The 23230-nt window shown below is 42.4% G+C and overlaps 1 protein-coding gene across 3 annotated transcripts in view; it reads right to left on the reverse strand.

The window, feature by feature from the left end:
• Positions 1-23230, reverse strand: part of med13a (mediator complex subunit 13a) — a 94615-nt gene that overhangs the window by 65385 nt on the left and 6000 nt on the right. For all 3 annotated transcript variants that reach the window (XM_037748103.1, XM_037748102.1, XM_037748104.1), the window contains 2 exons: positions 19597-19831; positions 3960-4128 (listed from right to left, as the gene is read on the reverse strand). In XM_037748103.1, coding sequence (XP_037604031.1) covers positions 3960-4128; positions 19597-19831 — 404 coding nt within the window. The remainder of the gene's footprint in view (positions 1-3959; positions 4129-19596; positions 19832-23230) is intronic.

Below are 23230 nucleotides of genomic sequence, written 5' to 3' on the forward strand. Positions count from 1 at the left end.
GCAGAGGAGTTGTGTGATGATCAGAGGGGTAGCCAGTGTTTCCCATAAGCACATTTGATTTGGACAGAAAATTAATCTGTAACTATTTTGGCAATCGATTAGGGCTGCTACTAAGGATTGTTTTCATAATTGATTAATCTGTCCATTATTCTTATTTAATTAATGTATTAATTGTTTGGACTATATAACATCAGAAAGCTGTTATTAATGCCTATCACAATTACCTAGAGCCCAAGGTGATGTCATCAAATGTCTTAAAGCAACAGTTCAAAACCCAGACAGATTCAATTTACTAGGGGTGTAAAACAAATATCGAGTATCGCGAGTGTATTAATTCTCAAAGACACTGTATTTGATTTTTAATGAATAGTTTACAAGTTGCAAAGATTAACTCACTCAGTACTTTGTTTCACTTGCAAAGAGATGCACCCTCTCAATGTATGTGCCCTCTGAAAGTAGTGTTATGATGCTGGATGTCACAGGGACTGTGATAAATGCATATGCAGATCCCTCTGTTCTGATAGTATAAAAAAGTTTCATTCTTTTATTCAGATTTTATACATATGGTGGTGTGTTGTATATACTATAACAGTTTTCCTAAAATTAGATATTTTAAACATCGCAATATATCGCCTTGCTTACAGTATCACAATATATTCAATCGTAACCCCCGTATCATGATACGCATGGTATCGCCAGATTCTTACCTATGCACCGCCCTACAATTTACTATAATGTTATAGATATATTATACAATTAATTAATTAATTGAGACTCTCTCCTCAAACAAAACGTTGGTCTTTTCCACCAGAACGTGAACAACCACTCGGTCCAAATTCTAAACTTTGGGAAATACAATTTTTTGACTACCAGCGATCTAATGATGAATATCACTCATCCTGCTGACAGGAATAACATATAGTCCTTAGTAAACTGTGTGCATTCCCCAATTCAAATGTTTGTCTTACTATGACCAGGTTACAGGTTATGCTCTAAAGATATATATCTATATAGATATAGATATATATATCTATATCTATATAGATATATATATACTGTATATGAGCATTTTGTTGTCACATATGTGTTTAAAGATTGTTGATTTCCCTTGCTGCAAATCCGTTTGTGGTTTAGAATAAGAGGCACTACTAACCAGTGCCTGACCTACTTCTCCATGAAAGGTGAACAAGGTGCTTTGAGGAGACTGACGAGGTGATAGCAAACACTGTCGACTAATCAGCTTAATGTGTGTTTCTCTATTAAGGGTGGAAGGAAAGACACCCAAGTGTGACGGGCGTGAAAACAATGTAGAGTTGAATACAGTTTTCACTGGACAATGAGAGTGGGAATTCCCTGGAAATGTTCAATCCCATTCCCTATGGAATCAGCAAGTCACGGAGAATGATGTAAGATGTGAGCGCTGATATAAAAAGCATTGCCATGCCAGCAGTCTCCCTAAGGAGTGAACACTCACTTCTCTATGGCAGTACTAGTAGGACAAACTTGAGCATCTTCATGTTGACAGGATGCATAAAAAAGGTAGAGGAGCTCTGGCTCACATGCAAGCATGAGAGAGCGGGACCCATCACTGTTCACTTTGTCACACAGAAACAACATGACTCAAGCGAGAGATTTAATAATTACAAATTCCACAGCTCGACATCAATAACAGCTCAGGAAATGTTTCGCTGACAGACCAGCTGGTCTGGGCGCAGTCGCGACATCAAGCAAAACACAAAAGGGGTCTTGTAAATTTCCGTCACAGTTTCGTGGCGCTTTGTTTGTCGATATCCCCGCGTGGCTGGAGCACGGCGGAACACACCAAAGGGAGAGGGAAAAACATCCTTGACGACAACTAAGATTCAGGGTGGTTGCACCACTATTTATAACCTGCCCAGCTTGCTCCGTGACAGCAGAGGGGGATGAAGGGAAGGGGAGAGAGAGGAGAGAGTAGAGAGAGAGAGAGAGAAGCAGACACACAGACAGACAGAGGGTGGCCTGTGAATTCCAGAGCAGAGGAAAAGACCATTGTTTTTTTTCTTTCCCTTGACTGGGGCCCTCTGTGATCAGCGTACTGGGTAAAGAGCTAAAAACAAGCCATGAATATCGCTTAAAAGAGAAGTGGCTTGTTCTTCAGTATTATTTTGTTAAACCTTTTGTCTATTATTCTGCCAGTTAAGTGGAAATCTATCACACTTGTCCTGACAGGTGAGAGCCATTGTCTACAGAAGCAAGGCCCTGAAAGAGTCTACATTAAAGCTGGCAACTCTGATCTGCCACTTCACATTGGGGCGATGATAAAGACAAGCTGACAGCACATAGCAGAGTTCTGGCCATTTCTATCCTGGACAGAGCAACTGGCCCGCAAACAAACACACACGTGTGTCTGTGCACACACAAGATTATGTCGCTGCGTGGCCCCCGTGGTCACCTGACTGGGGAATCTGGCAAAAACAATAACACGCCCACACATGAACACACATAATTGAGCTGGAGTATGAAAGCTATCAAATGCCTCTTTGATTCTAGAGCTTTTTTTTCACAATTTAGAAGCTGCTGTCTGCTTCCTCGTCCAACACTGCCCTGTAGGTGTTACTCGTGCAATAATAGAATCAGTCACACCTCACACTGCAATCATAATTTTTCAAAACCAAATTTAAAAAAACTTGAGCTGCCAAACAATAGCTGTGTGTTACATGTGGAGACAGGCTGAGGTAGGAAGAGAGTGCAGGGTAAAAACTGCTACGGTCATTTTCTCCTCACTACCCGCGTCTCCATCTCTTATCAATAAACCCAGACACCAAGGGCAAGAAATCCAGCTCAGCAGATAGCACAGAGGAGGTGGAGGATGTCTCAGTTGTACACAACAACACTACAGCAGCGAGAGGAGGGATAGGAGACAGACAGTGCTGGCACAACAGCACCTCTTTCAGTCTTTTTTTAAAACTCTCATATCACAACTGTAATGTAGTGCACAATGCAGGGAAGTCCTGAGCTGATCCGCAGGGTCGGGCCTGGGGCCAATCCAGACGTATATCCAGGCAAATGTTACATAAAGCCTGATCCATTTACAGTACGTTTCCTTTTTTTTTTTTTTTGCCTTTGGTACAGCAGCTGTCAGAAGTGCCCAATTGCTCTCCATTAAAAGACTAAATGCAAAGTAACCTGCAAGCAAGTGACCTGCAAGTTAACTGTGGGGCACACAAAATAAATAAACAGCAGCCAGCGGTTTCAACTGAACTAATAATATGGTGATGTGCAGGCAAGCTGAGCCGCTTAGGGTATAAAAACAAGCTCATTTTGCATATATTTAAGCAACAGGTGCAGGTGAGTGATTTAAAAAAAAAAAGAAAACAAACATTATATGGGTCTCCCATTCAATGTCTATGGAGCATCTCCAGACTTTATACCCTATGACATCAGAAGTTTGAGACTTACTTTGAGAAAGAGAAGCTCATGTTCACAAATATTGATTGAACTTTCCTAGTCTTAATTTAGGTGGTTCCCCTTTAAGGTTAAAGAAAAAACACAAATGTGATAAAATAAAGATTGCATTGGACTCATATCAGGTCCCAAGATACTTAAATCGAGATCAGAGGAAAATGAGCAGGAAATCCCTGGTACAATATGTGCTATTTAATATCTGCCTCTTTCCATATGAACACATATATTCAAGTATCAAGTGTTGCCAGTGGGATCAGAACCCCTAACCCTGGAAGTGTGGGTTCAACAGCCTACACATTGACCTCCACATAAAAACTGTGAACCCAGTGTCTGTTGGAGCGGTGCTCAGTCTGAGCTGCACCACACCACATCACAACCTAACAACAAGAGACATAACGTGCCTAAAAAGGGCAATGGTAAGAAAAAAAAACCAACATTTCCACAGTGCAGGTACATGTGCAGAGCGCTGCCATGAAGGTGGATAAGAACTCGTAGAACAAGTAGTACCAACGTACCTCTTGTTGATGGGCTTTTCATCCTTCTCGTAGGGTTTGACGAACCACTTGCCGATGCGAACGAAGCTGCGGTTCATGAGGCAGCGCTCCAACAAGTTGTGGATGGCTTTGAACAGCAGCGTGCGACACTCGTAGGAAAGCCCGTTCTCCCATAACCCATCATCCTCGGCTGGAAAAAAAGAAGAGAGAGACAAGACAGAAAAATGTGAGAAGAGTGGAAGGCTTTGAGAGTTTTGGTGCCATTTTTTACAAACCTGTAAGAACTCTCCAGGGCAAACAATGTCAATCTTGACAACACAAAAACTCCATTTACAATTACAGTGATGGGGCATGTCGCTGCTGGCTCTGGTGGAAGCGGAGCATAAAGCAGCCTTACGCATCAGATGGCAGTGTCACTAATAGGGACATTCATCAATGTTTACAAGATGAAGTATGGGAGCACCAACTGTCATACCAAACATATTGTCACATTACACTGTATCGCCAATATCACCCTTTCTTTCAGCTTTGCCTTGTTTAAGTAAAAAAAGGTCACTCATAAAAAGGTCTCACTGGCAAAAGTATTTTTTTTTGTTTTTTTTAAAAGGAACAGTGTGTCACATTTCAGGGATCTATTAAGAGAAATGGAATATAATATCAATAACTTTGTTTTCGTTAGTGTATAATCACCTGAAACTAAGAATTGTTGTGTTTTTGTTAGCATAAAATGAGCAGTTTATATCAACATAGGGAGCGGGTCCTCTTCATGGAGTCCGCCATGTTGCTCTGCCATGTTTCTACAGTAGCCCAGAACGGACAAACGAAAAGACTGGCTCTAGAGAGAACCTTTCACGTTTTTACGTTACCTGAAGGCCACTGTAGTTCTCCGACATGCTTGTGAAACTGTGGTAACGTGAGCTGCAGAGCGCTAAACCGTGGTACCACCAGATGCGTCTGAATTCCGTTGCTCCTAAAGTAGTGTATTTACGGTACTCAGCGGCTCACGTTACCGCAGTCTTGGAAAGGGAAGAGTGAATGGAGGGGTACTCAGATGGTTGCAATTTGCAACCAAAACACTAGATGCCGCCAATTCCTGCACACGTCGTTCGAGAGTATTTTTATACACTGTTTGTGTGAACAACATAAACTCTGAGCATTGTCTCACAATGACAATCTCACTGACTAAACACACTCAATGAATTCAGTCATACGGAATTATTATGAAACATCTTGCAATTCCAGTCTGACAAACTTCCTAATGAACACAGATGTAGCCGTGAGCGATTATGTTACCGATCAAACACGTAGGTAATTAACAATAGGATCTTATGCATTCACTTTTAAGGAGATTTTTCAAAGACCTGCCGGTTAACATTGGACACCTTGATACAGAAAGTGCACGTTTCCTGGAATGCAAAACAGCAAGTCATGTCTAAAGTGACATCTGGGAATCATATCACAAAAAGGTTGTAAGCAGGCCATGAAAATGCAAACAGGAGTTTTCTCACTGAGACAGAGGTTAAGTAGAAACCTGCTGCTGCCTGCTTTCATGTTGTGGAGGTTTCAGGTGCTTTCTGCTCCTCCGCACATTGAGTTTTGATACCAAGGTTCAAGAGTGTAACGGTACACAAAGTCACAGTTCAATAGTACCCCGGTTTTGTTTTCGGTCCAGCGGGGAAAACCAAGATTTCATTTCTTCTCACTTTGCTGTAAAAATTTACATACTTAAACATATAAAAATGGTCAAAAAATCATTTGGATTTCAGTGGGAAACCTCCGGGTCTGAAAAGTGAAGCCAATGCGGAAGTGCCTTAAACTTGCATTCTTTCTAATAGCCAGCAGGGGGCAAAACAGCAGTCCACAAACCAATGGATGACGTCACGGTGACTACGTCCACTTATTGTATACAGTCTATGTTGGAATTAAACAAAAAGCAATAGCTATGTGCGACAGATCTATGTGTACACTTTTGAGCATACAATACCATGTTTTCTACGAAACTGATGGTGGTAACATATCCGCTGTGTGTAACAGTGTGTCTCCTGCAATCATTGTTGCGGTTTCAGCGAGTTGCTGCTTAAACACCATGGGGGGAAAAGGACTCATACCAAGGTATGCTTTGAGTTACGCTTCGGTAACAGATCTACTCGGGTGATGCGGTCGCAAATGAGAGAACACGTTTGATGTAGCTACTTCCAGAAACGAAGACAATGTTATCGGACATTCAATTTATGCCCAATGTACTACTCATTGTCCAGTCATTCTATAATTTATTGGAAAACAATGATGTCTTTAAACAGGAAGTGATTTTGGATGGTTTTCACTGGTTATCCCAGCCTGTATAACAACGCAAAAAAAGAAGCCAAACTAGCACGGTTTAGCCAACACTCGAACTAGAACTTGCACTTCTGAGTTTCTGTCCCACACCTGCAAAGAGTTTGAGTGTAATTAGACTGTGTTAGGCTCACAGGATTATAATTATTTGGTTCATATGACGCGCCGAACCAAAACGAGTCACACACTGAACTGAGTGTCCTGTACCAAGCTGTTCAGGGTGAATAAATGTACCGTTACACCCATATCAGAGTTGCTTTCTGAATCACATTCTGCGCTGGCCTGAATGCTGCTCTAATCTCATTAACAGCCACTGCTCACATCATACAGCACTTAAGCTCCTTTCAGTCAAGTCTCCGGCAAACATCTCCCCAAGTGCGCCGTCTCTGCCGGAGCACAGACGAAATAAATACCGGGTGTGTGAGTGAGACCCACCCTTGGTGTCAGCTTGGCATGCACAAGGGAGGCCCGAGCCAGCCCAGAAGCAAGTTAATCGAAACATATTAAATTATTAAGTGAATCCTTGGCTTGCTGTTGTAATGTGAAGGTAGATATGAAGATATTTTAAATTTAGATGACTCAAAAGTTATCAAAATATTGGAAATTGCATTGATTTCCTTCCTTAAACAAGAGAGACGCCATGGGCCCTGTGCCAGTCTGGCAGGTCTGAAAAGCTTGTTTTAGAAGATACAGAGAGCTTTTATGCTTCTCCTGAGTCTGAGCAAACAGCCAGTTATGTTGCATGGATGCAATTATAAACATCTGCTGGAAAAATGTAAGGAGTGTCAATTCTAATTTCAAAAGGTATCCCGAACCCCCCCCATCAAATGCCACAGCTCTACTAGACACAGGGTGTTCAGCTAGCCTTTAAAACATTACATCCAACCAAGGGAAAAACAACCCCAGGCTAGCTGCCAAGCAAAGAGGGCTACGTGCCCGATGATTTTGAGAGCAACAAACCAATTCATCAGGTGCACACACATCTTGAGGGATAAGATCAAGAACACAGAAAAGCAGGGCAGAGGCAGGAAAAAGGAAGGAAAACGGCAATTTCCCATTAAAAATTAACAGCAACTGCGGAATAAAAATGAATCAACAACAGTATAAAGCAATTTCTCTACTTTGAGTGATTTGGCAGCTGGTCTGGCCGTCCTGAGAGCCATGGCAGGCAAGAGGGCAAAAAGTCAACAAGAAAAGAAAGCAGGACCACTGAGGCACTGGCGGGAGATTATGAGGAAAAAGAAATAATAGAAAGGATTTAGGCCAAACTGCTGGCTGAAGAGACAGGTCAGTGTGACTGAAAGACAGGGGGAAAATGAGGAGAGCAGCAGGGCTCAAAACTATGGCAAGAGAGACATCAGCCCAGCTTGCATTTTGCAGTTAAACCTTCAGTGCTACTTCAGTTCTCTTCTGCTGTTCTGTAAAAATATCTCCCTACACCTACTTTTACATCAACTGCCATGGCGATCCCATCTGCTTTCCTCTGCCAAGATCACATCTGCCCAGTGCCTCCTGCTTCTCCTCTCTGTCACTCGTTTCTCCTCAGTCTCTCCCTCGAGCGCTGCCGAGCAGCTCTAAAACAGGCGTCTGGTTTACATCAAGTGTTCCTAACGACCTCACGTTCATCACGCAACGCCTGCTGCAACACTCCCCTCTTCAGACAGACACAGAGACAAGAAATGTTGCAGTCCAAGTTCATGCAAGTCCGATGTAAACAATGTGATACTCACTCACTATAAATACCAATGCAACATCTTAAAGAAAAATATTTTCCAAACGAGTCCAAAAATCAAGGTCAGGTGTGACTGTCTGGTCTGGGATGGACAGCACTTGGCTTTGCCATTTTAATGGAGGAATCCCCATGACAGATGTCTCTGGAGTGGACTAGGGATGCAACTAACAATTATTTTCATTAAATTAATCTGTGGATTATTTTCTCGATTAATCGATTAGTTGTTTGGTCCATAAAAAATCGTGAAAGATGTCGATCAGTGTTTCCCAAAGCCCAAGATGAGTCCTCAAATGTCTTGTTTTGTCCAAAAATCAAAGATATTCAGTTTACTGTCATAGAGGAGTAAAGAAAGCAGAAAATACTCACATTTTAGAAGCTGTAATCAGAACATTTTCTTAAAAAATTACTCAAACCAATTAATCAATTATCAAAATAGTCGGTGATTAAGTTAATGGTTGACGATTAATCGATTAATCAATTAATTGTTGCAGCTCTACTCTGGAATCGACCTGCCACAACGACCGGATAACAACTCCAGAGTGGGGTTACAAAAAACATGTAAAAAATTTAAATCCTATCCCTATCCAATCACATCCCTGAACATGTCTGTTTGCTTTGTTGCACTTGTCACTTGGTTCTAATGTTATTTTTTGAATGAAACAATTAATTGGTGAAATAGTCTGCTAATTGTGTCAGCTCTAGTGAAAGAGGACATTAACGGTAACATTATCTAAACTGTCTGTAGTAACTGTGCTTTTTGCAGGGCAACCAGCTATTTAAATTCTCACCTAATGCACTTAACTGTTTTTGTGTGCCCATGCAGTTCTAAAGTGCAGTAGATGGTTATAATGAACACTTAAGGCACGAAAGATTTTTTATTTTTTTAATCTGTGACCCACAATTTCAGCTTGGTGACAGATCTGAGTGCGCATGTGGTGGGAGGGTGGGACATGGTGTGCCGGTGGTCAATGCACAAGGCGAAAGATGAGTGGCCTCATTTAGACAACGATTTATGAGCTCAGCTGATGGCTGGGACACTTTCATGTCTCTGCCTCCTGTGTAGCAGGCCCGGATGAGCTGACCTTTAGAAGAGCTCTTAAGAGGGTGCACAGTGGCTCTATTAAGAATGCTCACAAGCAAGGAAACACCTTATGACACACAAGCACACAACGCCTTTCCTATAACGTCGAGACACAATGCAGGATCAGTACTGCTTATCCCAAAACAAAATACACCTTAATGGCGCATGGGTGTTTCTGGGGTCCATATAAATGAACACTAAAGTTATGGAATTTATTAAAAGCTAAGGAAAAAATTGGAGCCCCCCCTCAAGTTGCTCGTCTGTGTATAAGCAATTAGAGCAGCAGTCGGTCATTAAACAGCAAGATTAATGCCTTGTGATCGACTGTGCTCAGGGGGATTCTACCAAGCCTGGCCAGAAGGTTTTCTCCTCTCCTCCACTTCCTCCTCCTCTTCCTCCTTATCTGCAAGGAAAGCGAGAGAGAACCAGTGGTGCTCTGTAAAAGCTCCATTACTAATTAATGAATATTTCCTGAGCAGAGAGGGAAAAGAGAGATGGATAGAGAGAGAAGAGAGGGAGACTGCACCCATGGGCCGGAGCTGCATGCATGCATGGCCGGGTCCCTGCGCTGTGCCAGTCAATGGAGATCTATCAGAGGGAGCGCGAGAGGGAGATGGAGCAGGAGGAAAAGAGGAAAGCGGAGGGTGGTTCACAGGCAGGAGATTAGCCCTGGAAAATTGATCCCCAAGCACAAAAGCCATCGGCCCCCTCTACTTTTTTCTCCTAAGAGCTGGTCTGGGTTTATCTATTCATCACTCTCTGCGTTTCACACTGAAGTTTAGAACCATCTTTGAAGGGGGAAAAAGAGAAAGCACCACAAATCCTGAGCCAAGGTTAACCACGAGTATCACTGACTAATTATCTTTGATACACATCCACGGCCTCTGTGTGACCGCAGCCACCCCAAAAACTTAGTATTTCCAGTGTTGTTTGGAAGTGATCAAATAGTGCTACGGTTGTCAATTGATTAAAATATTTAATCGCGATTAATCGCATAATGGTCCATAATTAATCATGATTAATCGCAAATTAATTGCACATTTTTTATCTGCCCAAAATGTACCTTAAAGGGAGATTTGTCAAGTATTTAATACTCTTATCAACATGGGAGTGGGAAAATATGTTTCCTTTATGCAAATGTATGTATGTATGTTTTCCTCAACAAAATTTAATGTAAGTTTGGAGCGTTATTTAGCCTCCTTCACGACAAGCTAGTATGACATGGTTGGTACCAATGGATTCCTTAGGTTTTCTAGTTTCATGTGATGACAATATTTTCATAACTTTTAAAACTGACCCCGCTACAACCTCCCAAAAATCAATTGCGTTGATATGTTAAAGAAATTAGTGCCGTTAAAATGAATTTGCGTTAGCGTGTTATTATCGTGTTAACTTTGACAGCCCTAAATAGTACAGAAAGTAAGAATATGCCATTTGCTGAGACTAATTAAAGAGAAAATACAGCTTTCATGGTATTAACAGGATGTTTAAATGTCATTCCAGAAAGTAATATTTCCTGTCGCAATAATGCATTCTAAGTCTTAATTAGTTTTAGCCATAGCCAGGACTTCATGACCCCAACACTTCACTGTCCACTTCAAAGCCTTTGGACTTTCTTTGTCCGTGTTTACAGGGAAAGTGTGGAGATTTCAAAATTCTGTTTGACTCTCCCCGGCTGTCCAAGTCAATAACATTTGGAAATTCTAAAGAGCGAGTGGCATTTCTCCTTCCTGAATCCTTGCCTGGGGCATCCGCTGGGCTGTGGTGTGTATACTATGGGCCTTACATCACTGTGGAACTGAATCTGTATCACATTCATATTTGTGTGTCATCGCTCCTGTCGCTATCCAAGACAGCAAATACACTATTACAATCTTTAAAATAGGATTGCAAGTGCAGAGTCAGACAGCCACATAACTGATGGCTTGACATTTTGCTGGAAGAATATGGCCCTGTAATAGACAAATATGATCCTACGTTTTCATACTGTCAAGATTTGTCAGGCCATAAAGATTAACACTGAAAACTACAGGCAACTTTATCAATGCAGACAAGTGGGGGGAAAAGCAGATACTACTGTAGTACTAATGGGCTTCAGGAAACAAGCAGCAGGAAACAAAAGAAAGAGTGGTTGGCTGCACGGCAGCAGCACCAATCAAATAACATTATTTACTTAATCTATTTCAACTGGTGTTTTATAAATCACAGCTGTTTAACGAAGATTACAAAAAAAAATGAATTTGAAGCCGACCACGTCCACTCAACCAATAAACCAGCCTGCTGAGTCATTTTAAAAAGGGAACACGTCAACGACTGTGCAGTACCTTAAACCGAACAAGATCTGTTTGCATTTCTAAATGCATTTTGGTGTTTGGTGTCACACAAACTTGGCAGCAGTTTCATCTGCGAGAGTTTTATTTTAGATTCTGAAACAGTTTCATGTATTGGATATGAGGCAGGAATAGTCTTGTGATCATATGGAGAGCAGGAAACAGATATTTTTCTTTTCAATAAAGGCTCACTGATGATCAATGAAAGATTGCGCCACAAAAGGTGTAAAGCTCAGAGCTCTCCGTAAGCGCCGGCTGCCGGCCAGACATTCTAATAAAATGGTTTTGATTAACAAGTTGCGATTCGCTGCGCGTCTGTACATTTTGCGACCACTAGCCTCCGCTTCAAAACAATGCCAGCATGATGATAGAGAAACCTGCCTGTCTGTTTGTATGAGTCCCGCCCCCACATGCTCTATATGACTGTGTGTGCGCGCTCAGCTGAGACGCTGTGTCCTGCCGAGTAGAGAGCGGAGAGTCCTCTTCAGTGTTTGACAAATATTAGCAAAATAACTGATGACAAAACACATTAAGAATCGCAGTGAATGCACAGACAGGGGAAATCCTCATTAGACGGGCTACTTTGAAAAACACAGGTGGCAGCAACTTGACGATTGTGCATTAAAGTTCACTGAAAGCGCTGCATTTTCCATACACGCCACACAGACATTTATGGGCTTAATGAATGAACTATTTTTAATTACATTGTGCTTTTTACAGCAGAGCAATAGCAATGTTGTCAAAGTAACCGGTCATGAGGGAAATGTAGGCTGTGCCTCAGCCTCACAATGTTAATTTTACAGTTTAAAATGCCCTAGAACACTTGACTTAATGTCAGCTCCCCCAAATCATGTTTTACAAATAAAATATGATGTAACGGAACTTTCTGCAGTAATATGATCAGTGGAGATGAAAGTGAAGACGAATAGGATTCGAAGTTGAGTTGATTCACTAGATCCACATGATTTGAGTCAAGTGATTCACATTTTGCTAATTTATGTATTTTTGGAATAGGTTTATTTTATAAATAATTTAATTTAAAACCATTAAAGACTAGATAAGACATAGGACCTTGTTTATTTTTGTTGAATAAGAGTGCATTTATGTTTCTAGTAAAACAATACATTAATCATCATTGCATGTCTTGATAACCCTTAGAGTGAAGGTTTCAATAAATAAATAAATAAATAAAAAATAATAAAAAAGGTCTAATGATTTTTAATTACAAATCAGTCCGGAATAGGCTGGTTTTAAATATTAATGGCTATTTACAGTAAGGGTTTAAGAAAATATTGAAAATATCAAGAATACTGATACTGTAAAGATTCTCAAAAACAGTATTAATTTTTAATCAATAGTTTACATGCAAAGATTAACTCAGTCAATACATAATTTAATTTGAAAAGAGATGCGCCCTCTCAGTGTATATGCCCTCTCAAAGTAGTGCTCTGATATTAGATGTCACAGGGACTGTAATAAATGCAAATGCAGATCCCTCTGTTCTGATTGCATAAGAAAGTAAACTTTTTTTTAACTCAGATTTTCTGCATATGGTGTCGTGTTCTTTATACTATGACAGTTTTCCTTAAAAAAAACCCGCAATATCGCCTTGCTTACAGTAACGCAGTTTATCGCAATGTATTGAATCGTAACCCCTGTATCATGATACGTATCGTATCGCCAGATTCTTGCCAATACACAGCCTTAATTTACAGACTGTGTAAAGAAGCCTAATTCTCCTTCACAATAATTCACTACATGGTTACTATCTGGTAGGCAAACTGCAATAATTAAAATTAGCGCATATAACAGAAAAAGGCTTCTGCATGCCCCGGGAACCCCCTACCTGGCTACTTTTTCCCACTTGCTGGTTACTCTATATCCTTGTGGAAAGCCCTGAATGCTGCCCGTATACTCCATACCCAAGAGCTTGAACTGTTGGATGGTCAAATACTTTTAACCCCCCTCTGTTTCCGTTCGTTATGCAAATATTTCTGTCACATTTAATGTGAACAACTGAATGCAACACTATGAATGTCTGACAGGAGAGACTGTCTGAAAATGTGCGCCGTTATCCCCGTATTTAAACGATGGCCGGCTTTTCCCTCCGCCTTCAACTGTGGTCATTTGGAACAGCTATAAACACTTCTGATTTCCAACGTGGTCGTACAAACTACTTTCCTAGCATGACCCTAAGGGTACCAACATGCCAATACCTTGGTTTTGCCCATGCCGTTTTTTCCACTAGTAAAAAGTGCAGACCATCAGCATCTTTTTGTGATTTAGGTTTTACACAAAAATCAACAGCAGATCAGATCTTTCACCAAAGTGCCTCATCACACAGTCATAAGTCCAAGGCACTGAAATAAAGAGCAGACATAATTTCAACAGATGTTTCGGTATTTGAATGCTGTGGAAATTTGTTGTCAACAAACATCTGTATTCTGCAGGTACGGCTTCAAACTGAGTATCTCTCGCAGATATGAGGGCAGCCCAATGATTTTGAAGCTATGAGCTCTTCACAGAAGACAGGAAAACAGGGAAACCTTCAGCCAACGGGGCCCTTGCAGACTACTGAAATATGCCCTTTGGAACTGGATATTCTGCCCTGAGGTGCAAAGCAGGGTTGTTTTTATTTCACCATTGATTCAAATAGGCACAGAGGAGACAGCTAAAACTAAAACAAAAAAAATCCTCTGAACTTGGCAGAATTACTGCATACCAAGCAAAAACAAAAAAACAATTGTCAGAAGATCATTGTGGAAAACAAGCTCACAGAGTTCTGTTATATTAAGCTTTTCTTCCCTCCATCATCGGATGGATTTCAAACAATGTGTTCATCAACTGGTGGAGGAGATGGACAATTTAAATGCAGTCTTCTTCTTCCCTCCCCCCACCATTTCCCTGTCTCTCTTTCTCTAGAGATCTGACCCAACGCCCAGTAATGAATAGATGTGTGAGCTCCAGGGACCAAGGAGGAGATGGCTCGCTGATATCCTGTGCTGGTCAGACTCAGCAGATAACCGTCTCTCCCTTCCAACCCATCCCATTAGCAACTAATAACCCCAGCCTTGCTGCTCAGATTGAGGGTTATGCATGGATGGATGTTTTACATACATACAAATACCAAAATTAAATGTACTCATCAAAACAGACATCGGCTAAATCCTCCTACATCTGTGTTCTTTCTTTGATACCAACCTCACACCAAACAACTTCTCAAACGATTTCACTGTTGCAGACATATTTCTATTGTTGCAATAAAACAGTTTCCCCGTGATCTCAATCGTTTAGTGCAAGGTGGTCATAAAACTCAGTCCAAGCTGTGTTAAGTCAGTGTTTTTCTCGTCTTGCTGTTCCGATAAAATCAAACAAGTTTAATGTTATCGTAAGTTCAATGACACAAACATTGTCAACAACCAATAGGTTCGCTCTCTCGCTTTCTCTCATATATACACGTGTCGATTTTATAAGATTGAAGCTAGCAAACTTCAGCTGAAACATACAGATAGCTCGTAGGTTAATAGCAAACACTCCAGTAGCTAGCTATAGTATACTCAGCGGGGATTTCAAGGGTGGCAGCAAATTCTGTCCACAGTTTTTCTTTTTGTAAATTTCAACCAGGAACAGGATGTGACATCATCCCAAAAGGAATCTAGTCTTGTAAATAGTGACCCTGAAAGATCCCCAGTCTTTGCAAAGCCTTACAGTCTGTGACTTAAGACACATTGTCTTTAGATGCGAGAGGGTGTTAGACTTCAGTCTTTTAAAAGTCTCCTAGTGTATGGTAGGCATGAGTTGTTTCCCTTCAACTTAATCAGACAGGTAAAGAATGACTGCAACGAGAAGCCCACCACTCTGGAGTCACACGCGGCGGAAGGAGCAGTGAACTGGGAAACACCCAAGAGGGAAACGTGGTGCCAGACTGCCAGCAGTGGAAGCCCCAGTGGGACAGGGGAAGGACGCTATGGAGGGTGGGAAAAGGGAGCGGGACAGACTAGTAAGAAATGTACCACGGAGCAATTACCCTCACAGACAGACATCCATTCCGAATTTCTATGCAAAAAAAAAAAGATCAGTGGGTCTCTGAGGGGAGGAAAAGGCAGCCATTTATCTTTCGCTTTGGACGCCCCTGGTCAGGAGATTCCACCAGCTTTTGAGGGGAGATGACGATGAAGAGAGCGTGTCATTTGCATAAGAATACATGCCTATACTCAACCAGTGGGAGTGGGGGAGGCAAGCCATTTAATTCAGCAATGGCGCTCACTTGTTGGGAATAATTTCTGTGCATGGCCAGGGGAAGATTAGAATTGGTTTTCTCGTCTTGTTAGTACGAGCAAGGCGGGTTGTCCAACAGTGTAGAGAAGGGGCTTGGTGGTTACCCTTACCCTTCCTTCAATGGTGATTAAGTGTCAGACATTAAAAGATCCCTCAAGTTTTCCGCCCTTCACTACTCTCATCTCTCCGGCTCACTCCTTCTCCCCTCATCTCCCTGGAGAGAAGGGATTACTGGCACACTGGTATACAGAAATGGCACTTGCTCAAAATTAAAAGACTTTCACAGGCCGCTAATCTAATGAGGGTGGAAGGGGGCGGGGGGGAGCGAGTAAGCGCCATTTCAGCTCGCCGAAATGAAAGGAAAAGAGCGGATTTTCATGTTTACCGCCAACATCGCACTAAGACTAAAAAGAGGCTGAAAACCCTAAAAGAAAAGAACGCGTTTTATTCCCAAGACGGGCTAGGACAAGAGGCAAAAAAAGCCCAGAAAAAACAGTGCGTAACAGTTCATAGGCGACAACAGTTGTGACATTCCATGCTCTGCCCTGCCAACGCTAGCTGGTGTTCGTCGATTCAAACCTCCTCAGGGAGCATAGCAGGCAGGCAGGAGAGTCCACAAACACAACAGACTGTCAATCATCATCCTACTTCTTGGGCTACATACACACAAACACTCTCAGGGATCTTCAATCCTGGTGCTCGGGACCAAGAAAACCTTCAAATATTCTATCAGCATTCACGTGACATCCCCTTAATCCCGATTAGATGGTCAGAGTGAAAACCAGCAGGAATCTGGGATCTTAGGAGAAGGACTGACTGCACTCCGCTGCATTAAGGGCCAAATTATGCAAGAAAAGAACTGGTTCGTAAGACGTGTTCTCCGACCAGGTCAGAAGGCAAAAGTGTTCATAACTCAGAACAGCCGCTCTCGAAGGCAGAGTGAACAGCTGATTGTCAGCGAGACGCAATATTTAAATACGAGGATAACGGCGCATATTTTCAGACAGTCTCTCCTGGAAGGCATTCATAGTGTTGCACTCAGTTGTTCACATGAAAAGTGACAGAAATAGGTGTGTAAAGAATGAAAAGGAAAGCTACAGAGAGGTTCAAACCGTGGCTCCTTTCTCACCTCCACACAGTTGGCCAATCACGGCGTGAAGTGGGTGTGAATGTCGGATTGACGGTTTGGGAAAGTTACAGAAATTGCCAGACACAGGATTCAATAAGCTATTCTACCATTAAGAGTATACTTGCGCCTTAAAAGCTCCAGAAGAGGAAAGTAGCATCCCTTCCCCAGCGGTACAAACAGGTGCACATACACAGGTAAAGTCATCCAGACAGAGGTCCTGACATTCCTCCATCCTGGTCTCAGCTGTGACATCAGGTCTCAGGACCCACCATCCCGAACAGACTGATCAGCAGCTGCAGATCGGAGGTTTGAGGAGAAAAAGCAGCCCTCTGGCTGACTTCAGATCCATCTAGAGGCTGCTCTGCTTCATTTCACCGGCGGAGCCCCACAGCAGCTACAGGAGGGGGAAAGGCTCAAGAAGCAGGAGGAAGACGTCTTCCACTACAGAGACGGGAGCAGCAGCTTCCACAACAGGAAACACGGATTACACCGCCCATCTGGGAACCATTCACACTGAAACACTGTTGTGTCAGGGTGCAAAACACTTGAGGAACACGGGGAGTGGGGAATGTGAAAAATCTCGTCAGGGGCTCGGGATGCACGTCTCTGTGAATGTCCACGTCAACATCATTCTCAGAGGGAATAGATGTGCTCTAGATGTGGAGTTTTAATAAAAATTCAAAGACCTGTCAAGAGTCCTGCCAAAACATGATTCATCGTTTTGTTTTAAAATACCTGGAAGGAAAATGCGGCGCAGATTTTTTCTGGTCAATATTCAATTATATAATTTCTATCTCCTGAAACACAAACAATATCATGTTTAATCTCCCCAAAGCCAGTGTAAGAACATGGCAGTGACTCCAACAATTTCCAAATATAGATTCTCCATACCACCCCCCTCCTACTTGAAATGTAGCACACTCTATTAGAGGGCCTGAGCCAGATGCTTCAGGTAATTACCAGGACCCGTTAGGCCTGAACGAGCTGCCCATCGTAGCCTTCAGCTCCCATTTTGAGTCCACTTCAGGCACAATGTCCCATAATGAAGGAGGGTCACAGACGGGCTGTGCTTGGCTCAGACTCCAAAGTTCAATCTACATGGCAGAGAGCATGAATAAAGATGGCCTTTTCAATCTTCCGCCGCTAAATGTTGCCGTTACTGAAGAGGGAAGAGAAGAGAGTGGGGGGTGGATGCATTTGCCTCGTTTCTGCATGGCTGCTCCGGCATGCTGCGTTTCTCACTCGAGTTAGAAATCGGACTGAGCTCAGCTTCCCATACCTTCTTCTTCCTCCTTTGTGGAATGGCGCCATGTGATTTAAGATTACTTCCGTCAAAAAAAAAAATGCAAGGTGCCGCTTCATCTGCTGAAGGGCAGCGTCCACTCCAATGTGCTAACCCTCTCTCAAACACGTATGAAGTAATGAGACAGCGTGATGCCCAGTGTCTCCAGGGAGAGGGAGTTGCCCTACAGGTGTTGGCACTACCAGCCTGGCTGGCTAGCTTATCAGTCAGGGGAGGGAGGGCAGCATTAGGGAGGTATCAGATTACACAGAATTTAACACTTCCCTGAGGCTCTTACTTACAGGGAACCTCCCCTGTGCCTACCTGACAATCAAGCAGTGAAATCTGTATCATTTTTCATTGTACAACCAATAACGTATCTTGACAGGGTGATCGATGTTCAAGTGCTTCTTTTACAAATGCTGCAAGCTCTCTACACTTCCCGTTATCTTTTACAGTCATCACTCTTTTTGCTTTATAACCTTGAATGAATCTAACAAAAAGGTGCATTGGTAGAGGCGGTGAATTTCATATTCATAGATTATTTTTCTTGCCAGAGCAGAGACTCAGACACAGGATAGCTGTCATCTCTCTCCTCACCTTTAATCATATAATTTGCCAAAGCAACTAGAAAAACTAACTTGGGTGACTACCTACCTAACTATCATGCATAGGGATGGGTACCGAAACACGGTATTAAAAGGGCACCGGAGCTAAATTATATAATTGATAAGCTCCGACTTTATCGGTACTTTTTAACGTTTTGGTGTAATTTATTATCACACTGTTTAGCTTAGTTTGACACGTATCTTAAAATTCTTGTAAACTAACTTATTTGCTGGCTGAGACAAAGCAGCCCCTCCTCCCTCTACCAGCGTTACCAGCAGGCAGTGAATCCCATCAGCAGAGGGAGGAGGACAGAAGGAAGGACTGATACTGACTGATGTCTGTGTTCTTCATTCTTTCTTAACTTCACTCAAGAATATTATTTATTTTATTGACATTCTAGATTAGTTTCCAGTAAGATATTATTGAGTTTATATAGTGATTTGCTGTTTTAAACTCTTGCTGCTCTAGAAACATTTAGTTATATTTAAAATATTAGTAAATTCCAATCCTGTTTTGAATTTATCCTTTTTTTAAATCATATATTAAAAAGCAATTATTTAGTTATGAAAAAGAACCGATAAGAGCATCGTTACGAAACACGAACCGATAAGGAGTATCGAAAAGAGTAGTAGTATCAATAAAATCCTAATGATACCCATCAATAATCATGCAGCAGCAGGGCAAATAAGCTGCTCCAAGAACCACCTGAGTCAAGAAGCACTCTCCCTGTTCCCTTGAATTCAATCACTGAATCCCTACAAGCACCCTGACCTCTGACTTCCACGTAGTGAGGAAGCAGCATAAAGAGGATGTACTTGCACAGCTTAATGAAACACACTGTTTTTTTCCCAATGACATGCCCCTTTTATGTGTATTCCCCCACCTGTGAGCTCGTGGTGGATGAGTTCGGCGAAGTTGGGGTCGTCCCCCCACCAGAAGAGCCAGAGCTCCCTCCGCCCCGGCCGCTGACTGCGCCGCCATACACTTAGCACGTCGGCCTTCAGGCAGCGGCTGAAGCTGCAAAGGATGGGGTCCTCCTCCGTCACCGGGAAGAGGATGGGTGCAGAGGTGGGACCCTGCCACACAAACCTCTTCCATTTGATCCCTGTTAAGTCAGCCTGCAAGACAAGGGAGGGGAGGGGGGGAGAGAGAAAGTAAGAGATTGTCAGTGTGCAGAGTCGCTGCTTCAGGATCCACTCAGCACCTCGGAGTAAACATGTGCTGAGCACAGTGTAAAGAGTGGGTATTAATCCTCTTTTATGGGGCAGTTCACCCACCAACTACTTCTGACAACAAGACACCTGGACTGCCAAAACTAGGGAAAAAAGGGGGAAGATTGAAAGATGGAAAGATGGAAAGATACATGACAAGAAAGCAGAACACCATTGTGTTGATAAAAATAGACGAATTACTCTTAAAAATTGGGACGTTTGTTTGTTTCTGCAAAGAACTGGTGCCTCAGGTGCTTTCAATATCACCATGAACAACATGTTCGAAACACAAATAGGAAAGAACTACTGCTGGTAAATGTGGTCTCACCACCTTAATCCTCATTATTGGTGAGTGCTGGGGGGGTGCTTTGCCTTTCTATAAACGCTGTCTGGCTTTTATGGAGAGAACAAAACACACAGGAAAAAGCTTCATAGGCAGTAAATCACTGGCGGGGTTATTAAGTGTTAAAGCAGGAACATTACGCTCCACTGCTAGCTAGCAGTGCTGCTAATCATCCGAGCGCCGACAGACTACCCATGTCTACCTAAACACATACACAGACTAACTACCCCAAAAAGCACACGCGGATGCCTCAGGCGTACATCCCCATTTCCGCTGGCAATCTTGGTCCTCCATCTATCCTTGTAGACATTTCAAGTAATCTGCACGAACATGGACTGTTCATTTTTATGCCGTTTAGTCCTATTCCGTTCAGGCTGAGTTGGCAAGCTGTCCCTCTGTATATTCACCCAATTAATCCATTACAATTCAGGGGATATCTTAACTCAAGTGCAGAGGCGCTGAGCCTGAACAAGTGATTACCCGTGGTGGTGGCGAAGCGGTGGTCTTTCGCCTGGCTAGGGATAAGCTGGGAGATTTGTGGTGTTAGTTGTGATGGTGGTGGTAGGGGGTGGGGGTGGGTTGGGGACTGTCAAAACAGAGCATTGTGTGGCGTCAGCTGGAGCGGAGCCGGATCACAACAACAAGTTAGGAAGCAATAAGACGCAGCGAGCACACACACAGGTGGACAAATCATTAAAAAACCTGGAGGTTACAAATAGTTTTGACTATATTTATGTCTCATGTACATGCCAAAGTAATACACCACAGCAGCATACAGGCAAGCTTGTTACTCCACAGTTATGAAGTATACACTGTATGCAACTATACATCATCAACAAACAGAAAGCATGTGTTTAATTTGTTCTCCACCACTAACTCAAAGGAAAAAGTGGCTGACAAGCATACAAAAGCCCAACGTGTTATCATAACTTAAAAGGGAGAATTTGCCACCTTTTATGTGGATGTCCAATCAATATAGATGATTGAAGCAATAAATTCCTCAGTGCGTGCTATATTGACCGAGAAAGCTGAGTTTACAGCAGGGCTGTCCTCGACCAAAGAATTTCAAAGTCAATTCAATTAGAATCAATTAGTTGATTTACTTCACATATCTGTGAAATGGAGTTTTTCCACAAAGAATCACACAAAAGCACCACTTTAAATCCTGTGTTTACCAGAGATGTGCTCATATGTTTCTTGGAAATAAGTCATTCAGCATGAAAAAGCGCAAAGAAATTACTATTCGACTAGAGAAATCGTACTCAAATTAACTAAGACTAAAATGTTGTCTTATCGACGAAGAGGGGGTAAGCCCTAGTTCGCAGCTGCAAAATCTTGTTCTTCCTGCATCCAGTGCCGTCATTTCACGTGACAGTGACGTAGTTGGAGGCGAGGAAGAACTACAGATTGCTATATCAGCTTAGATTTCTAGTTTCCTCCTCTGGGATATTCAGCCGTATTTTATTCCAGTCAGAGTATACCGCCGAAGAAATGCAGCGGAGAGAGGCCGAGGCTGTGCCTGCATGAGCCGTGCAAGAGGATATGGCCGGCGGGGACCCTCCGGGCACCAGAAGCTGGAAGCAGGAGAAGTCAGCTTTTTCGCTCAATATATCACGCACTGAGGAATTTATTGCTTCAATTGACTACATTTGCCAGCAACACTGATTGGACATCCACGTGAAAAGGTGGTGGTTTTTCCCTTTAACACAGCAGTTGTCGGAATGCGTGATCAAAACATCATGATCTCTGATGAACAATCTGGCTCCAGAGGAATTCAAAAAGCTGCTACACATGCTGGAGACGAGCTTCGAGGTGCAAACAGCAGAGCTAGGTCTGTGTGTAACGACAGAGCTGCAGCAGTTAGGCTGCTCCTTCCTGCTGGAGTGTGAGAAGAGGCACTACATTACACCTGCATCTTGCTAGGAAACATCTGTGCACACAATGCAAAGGAGAGGGGTGGGGGGGTGGGGACGACGGTTGACTGTGAAACCAGATCATAAGCAGTACAGATGAACACTCCTGTCATCTTACTACTGACCACGGGTAGTCTCCAATTGTATGGCGTGTTTCACCGTGTAAAAGGTTTTGTTCATAAGTGCCCTACAGATTATATTATGGGTCTCTCCTCCTCAGAGATATTAGTATCACCGTCTTGTATTTGCATCACAATTAAGTGAAAACCCCTTTCACATATAGACATAGAGGGTTAAAAGGCCTCTCAACCTAAACATTTCCTACTGTAGGTATCCTCTTCCATGTATATGTTACATTTACAAGAACAAATTAATTAATTGCAAATTAATCACATTTTTTAGCTGTTCAAAATGTACCTTAAAGGGAGATTTGTCAAATCTTATCAACATGGGAGTGGACAAATATTATTGCTTTATGCAAATGTATGTATATATTACTTATTAACAACACAAAACAATGACAGATATTGTCCAGAAACCCTCACAGGTACTGCATTTAGCATAAATAATACGCTCAAATCATAACATGGCAAACTCAAGCCCAACAGGCAACAACAGCTGTCAGTGTGTCAGTGTGCCAACTTGATTATGACTTGCCCAAAACTGCATGTGATTATCATAAAGTGGGCATGTCTGTAAAGGGGAGACTCGTGGGTACCCATAGAACCCATTTTCATTCACATATCTTGAGGTCAGAGGTCAAGGGACACCTTTGGAAATGGCTGTGCCAGTTTTTCCTCGACAAAATTGAATGTAAGTTTGGAGCGTTATTTAGCCTCCTTCCAAGCAAGCATGTAGACATGCTTGCTTGGAAGAAACTACATTTGATGATTACAGACTTTCTCAGCTGGTTTAATTGGTGTAAAAAGCAAACAAATCCAAGCAAACAAGCAGCACATGTGGTCAAGAGAAGGTTACAGTCAGCCTGGTATCAGGTGACTTTTAAACTGGCACGCAGAGAAAACACTGACATGCTTCTTGTTATTGACT

The sequence above is a fragment of the Sebastes umbrosus genome, chromosome 17, assembly GCF_015220745.1.
Source record: "Sebastes umbrosus isolate fSebUmb1 chromosome 17, fSebUmb1.pri, whole genome shotgun sequence".
NCBI lineage: Eukaryota > Metazoa > Chordata > Actinopteri > Perciformes > Sebastidae > Sebastes > Sebastes umbrosus.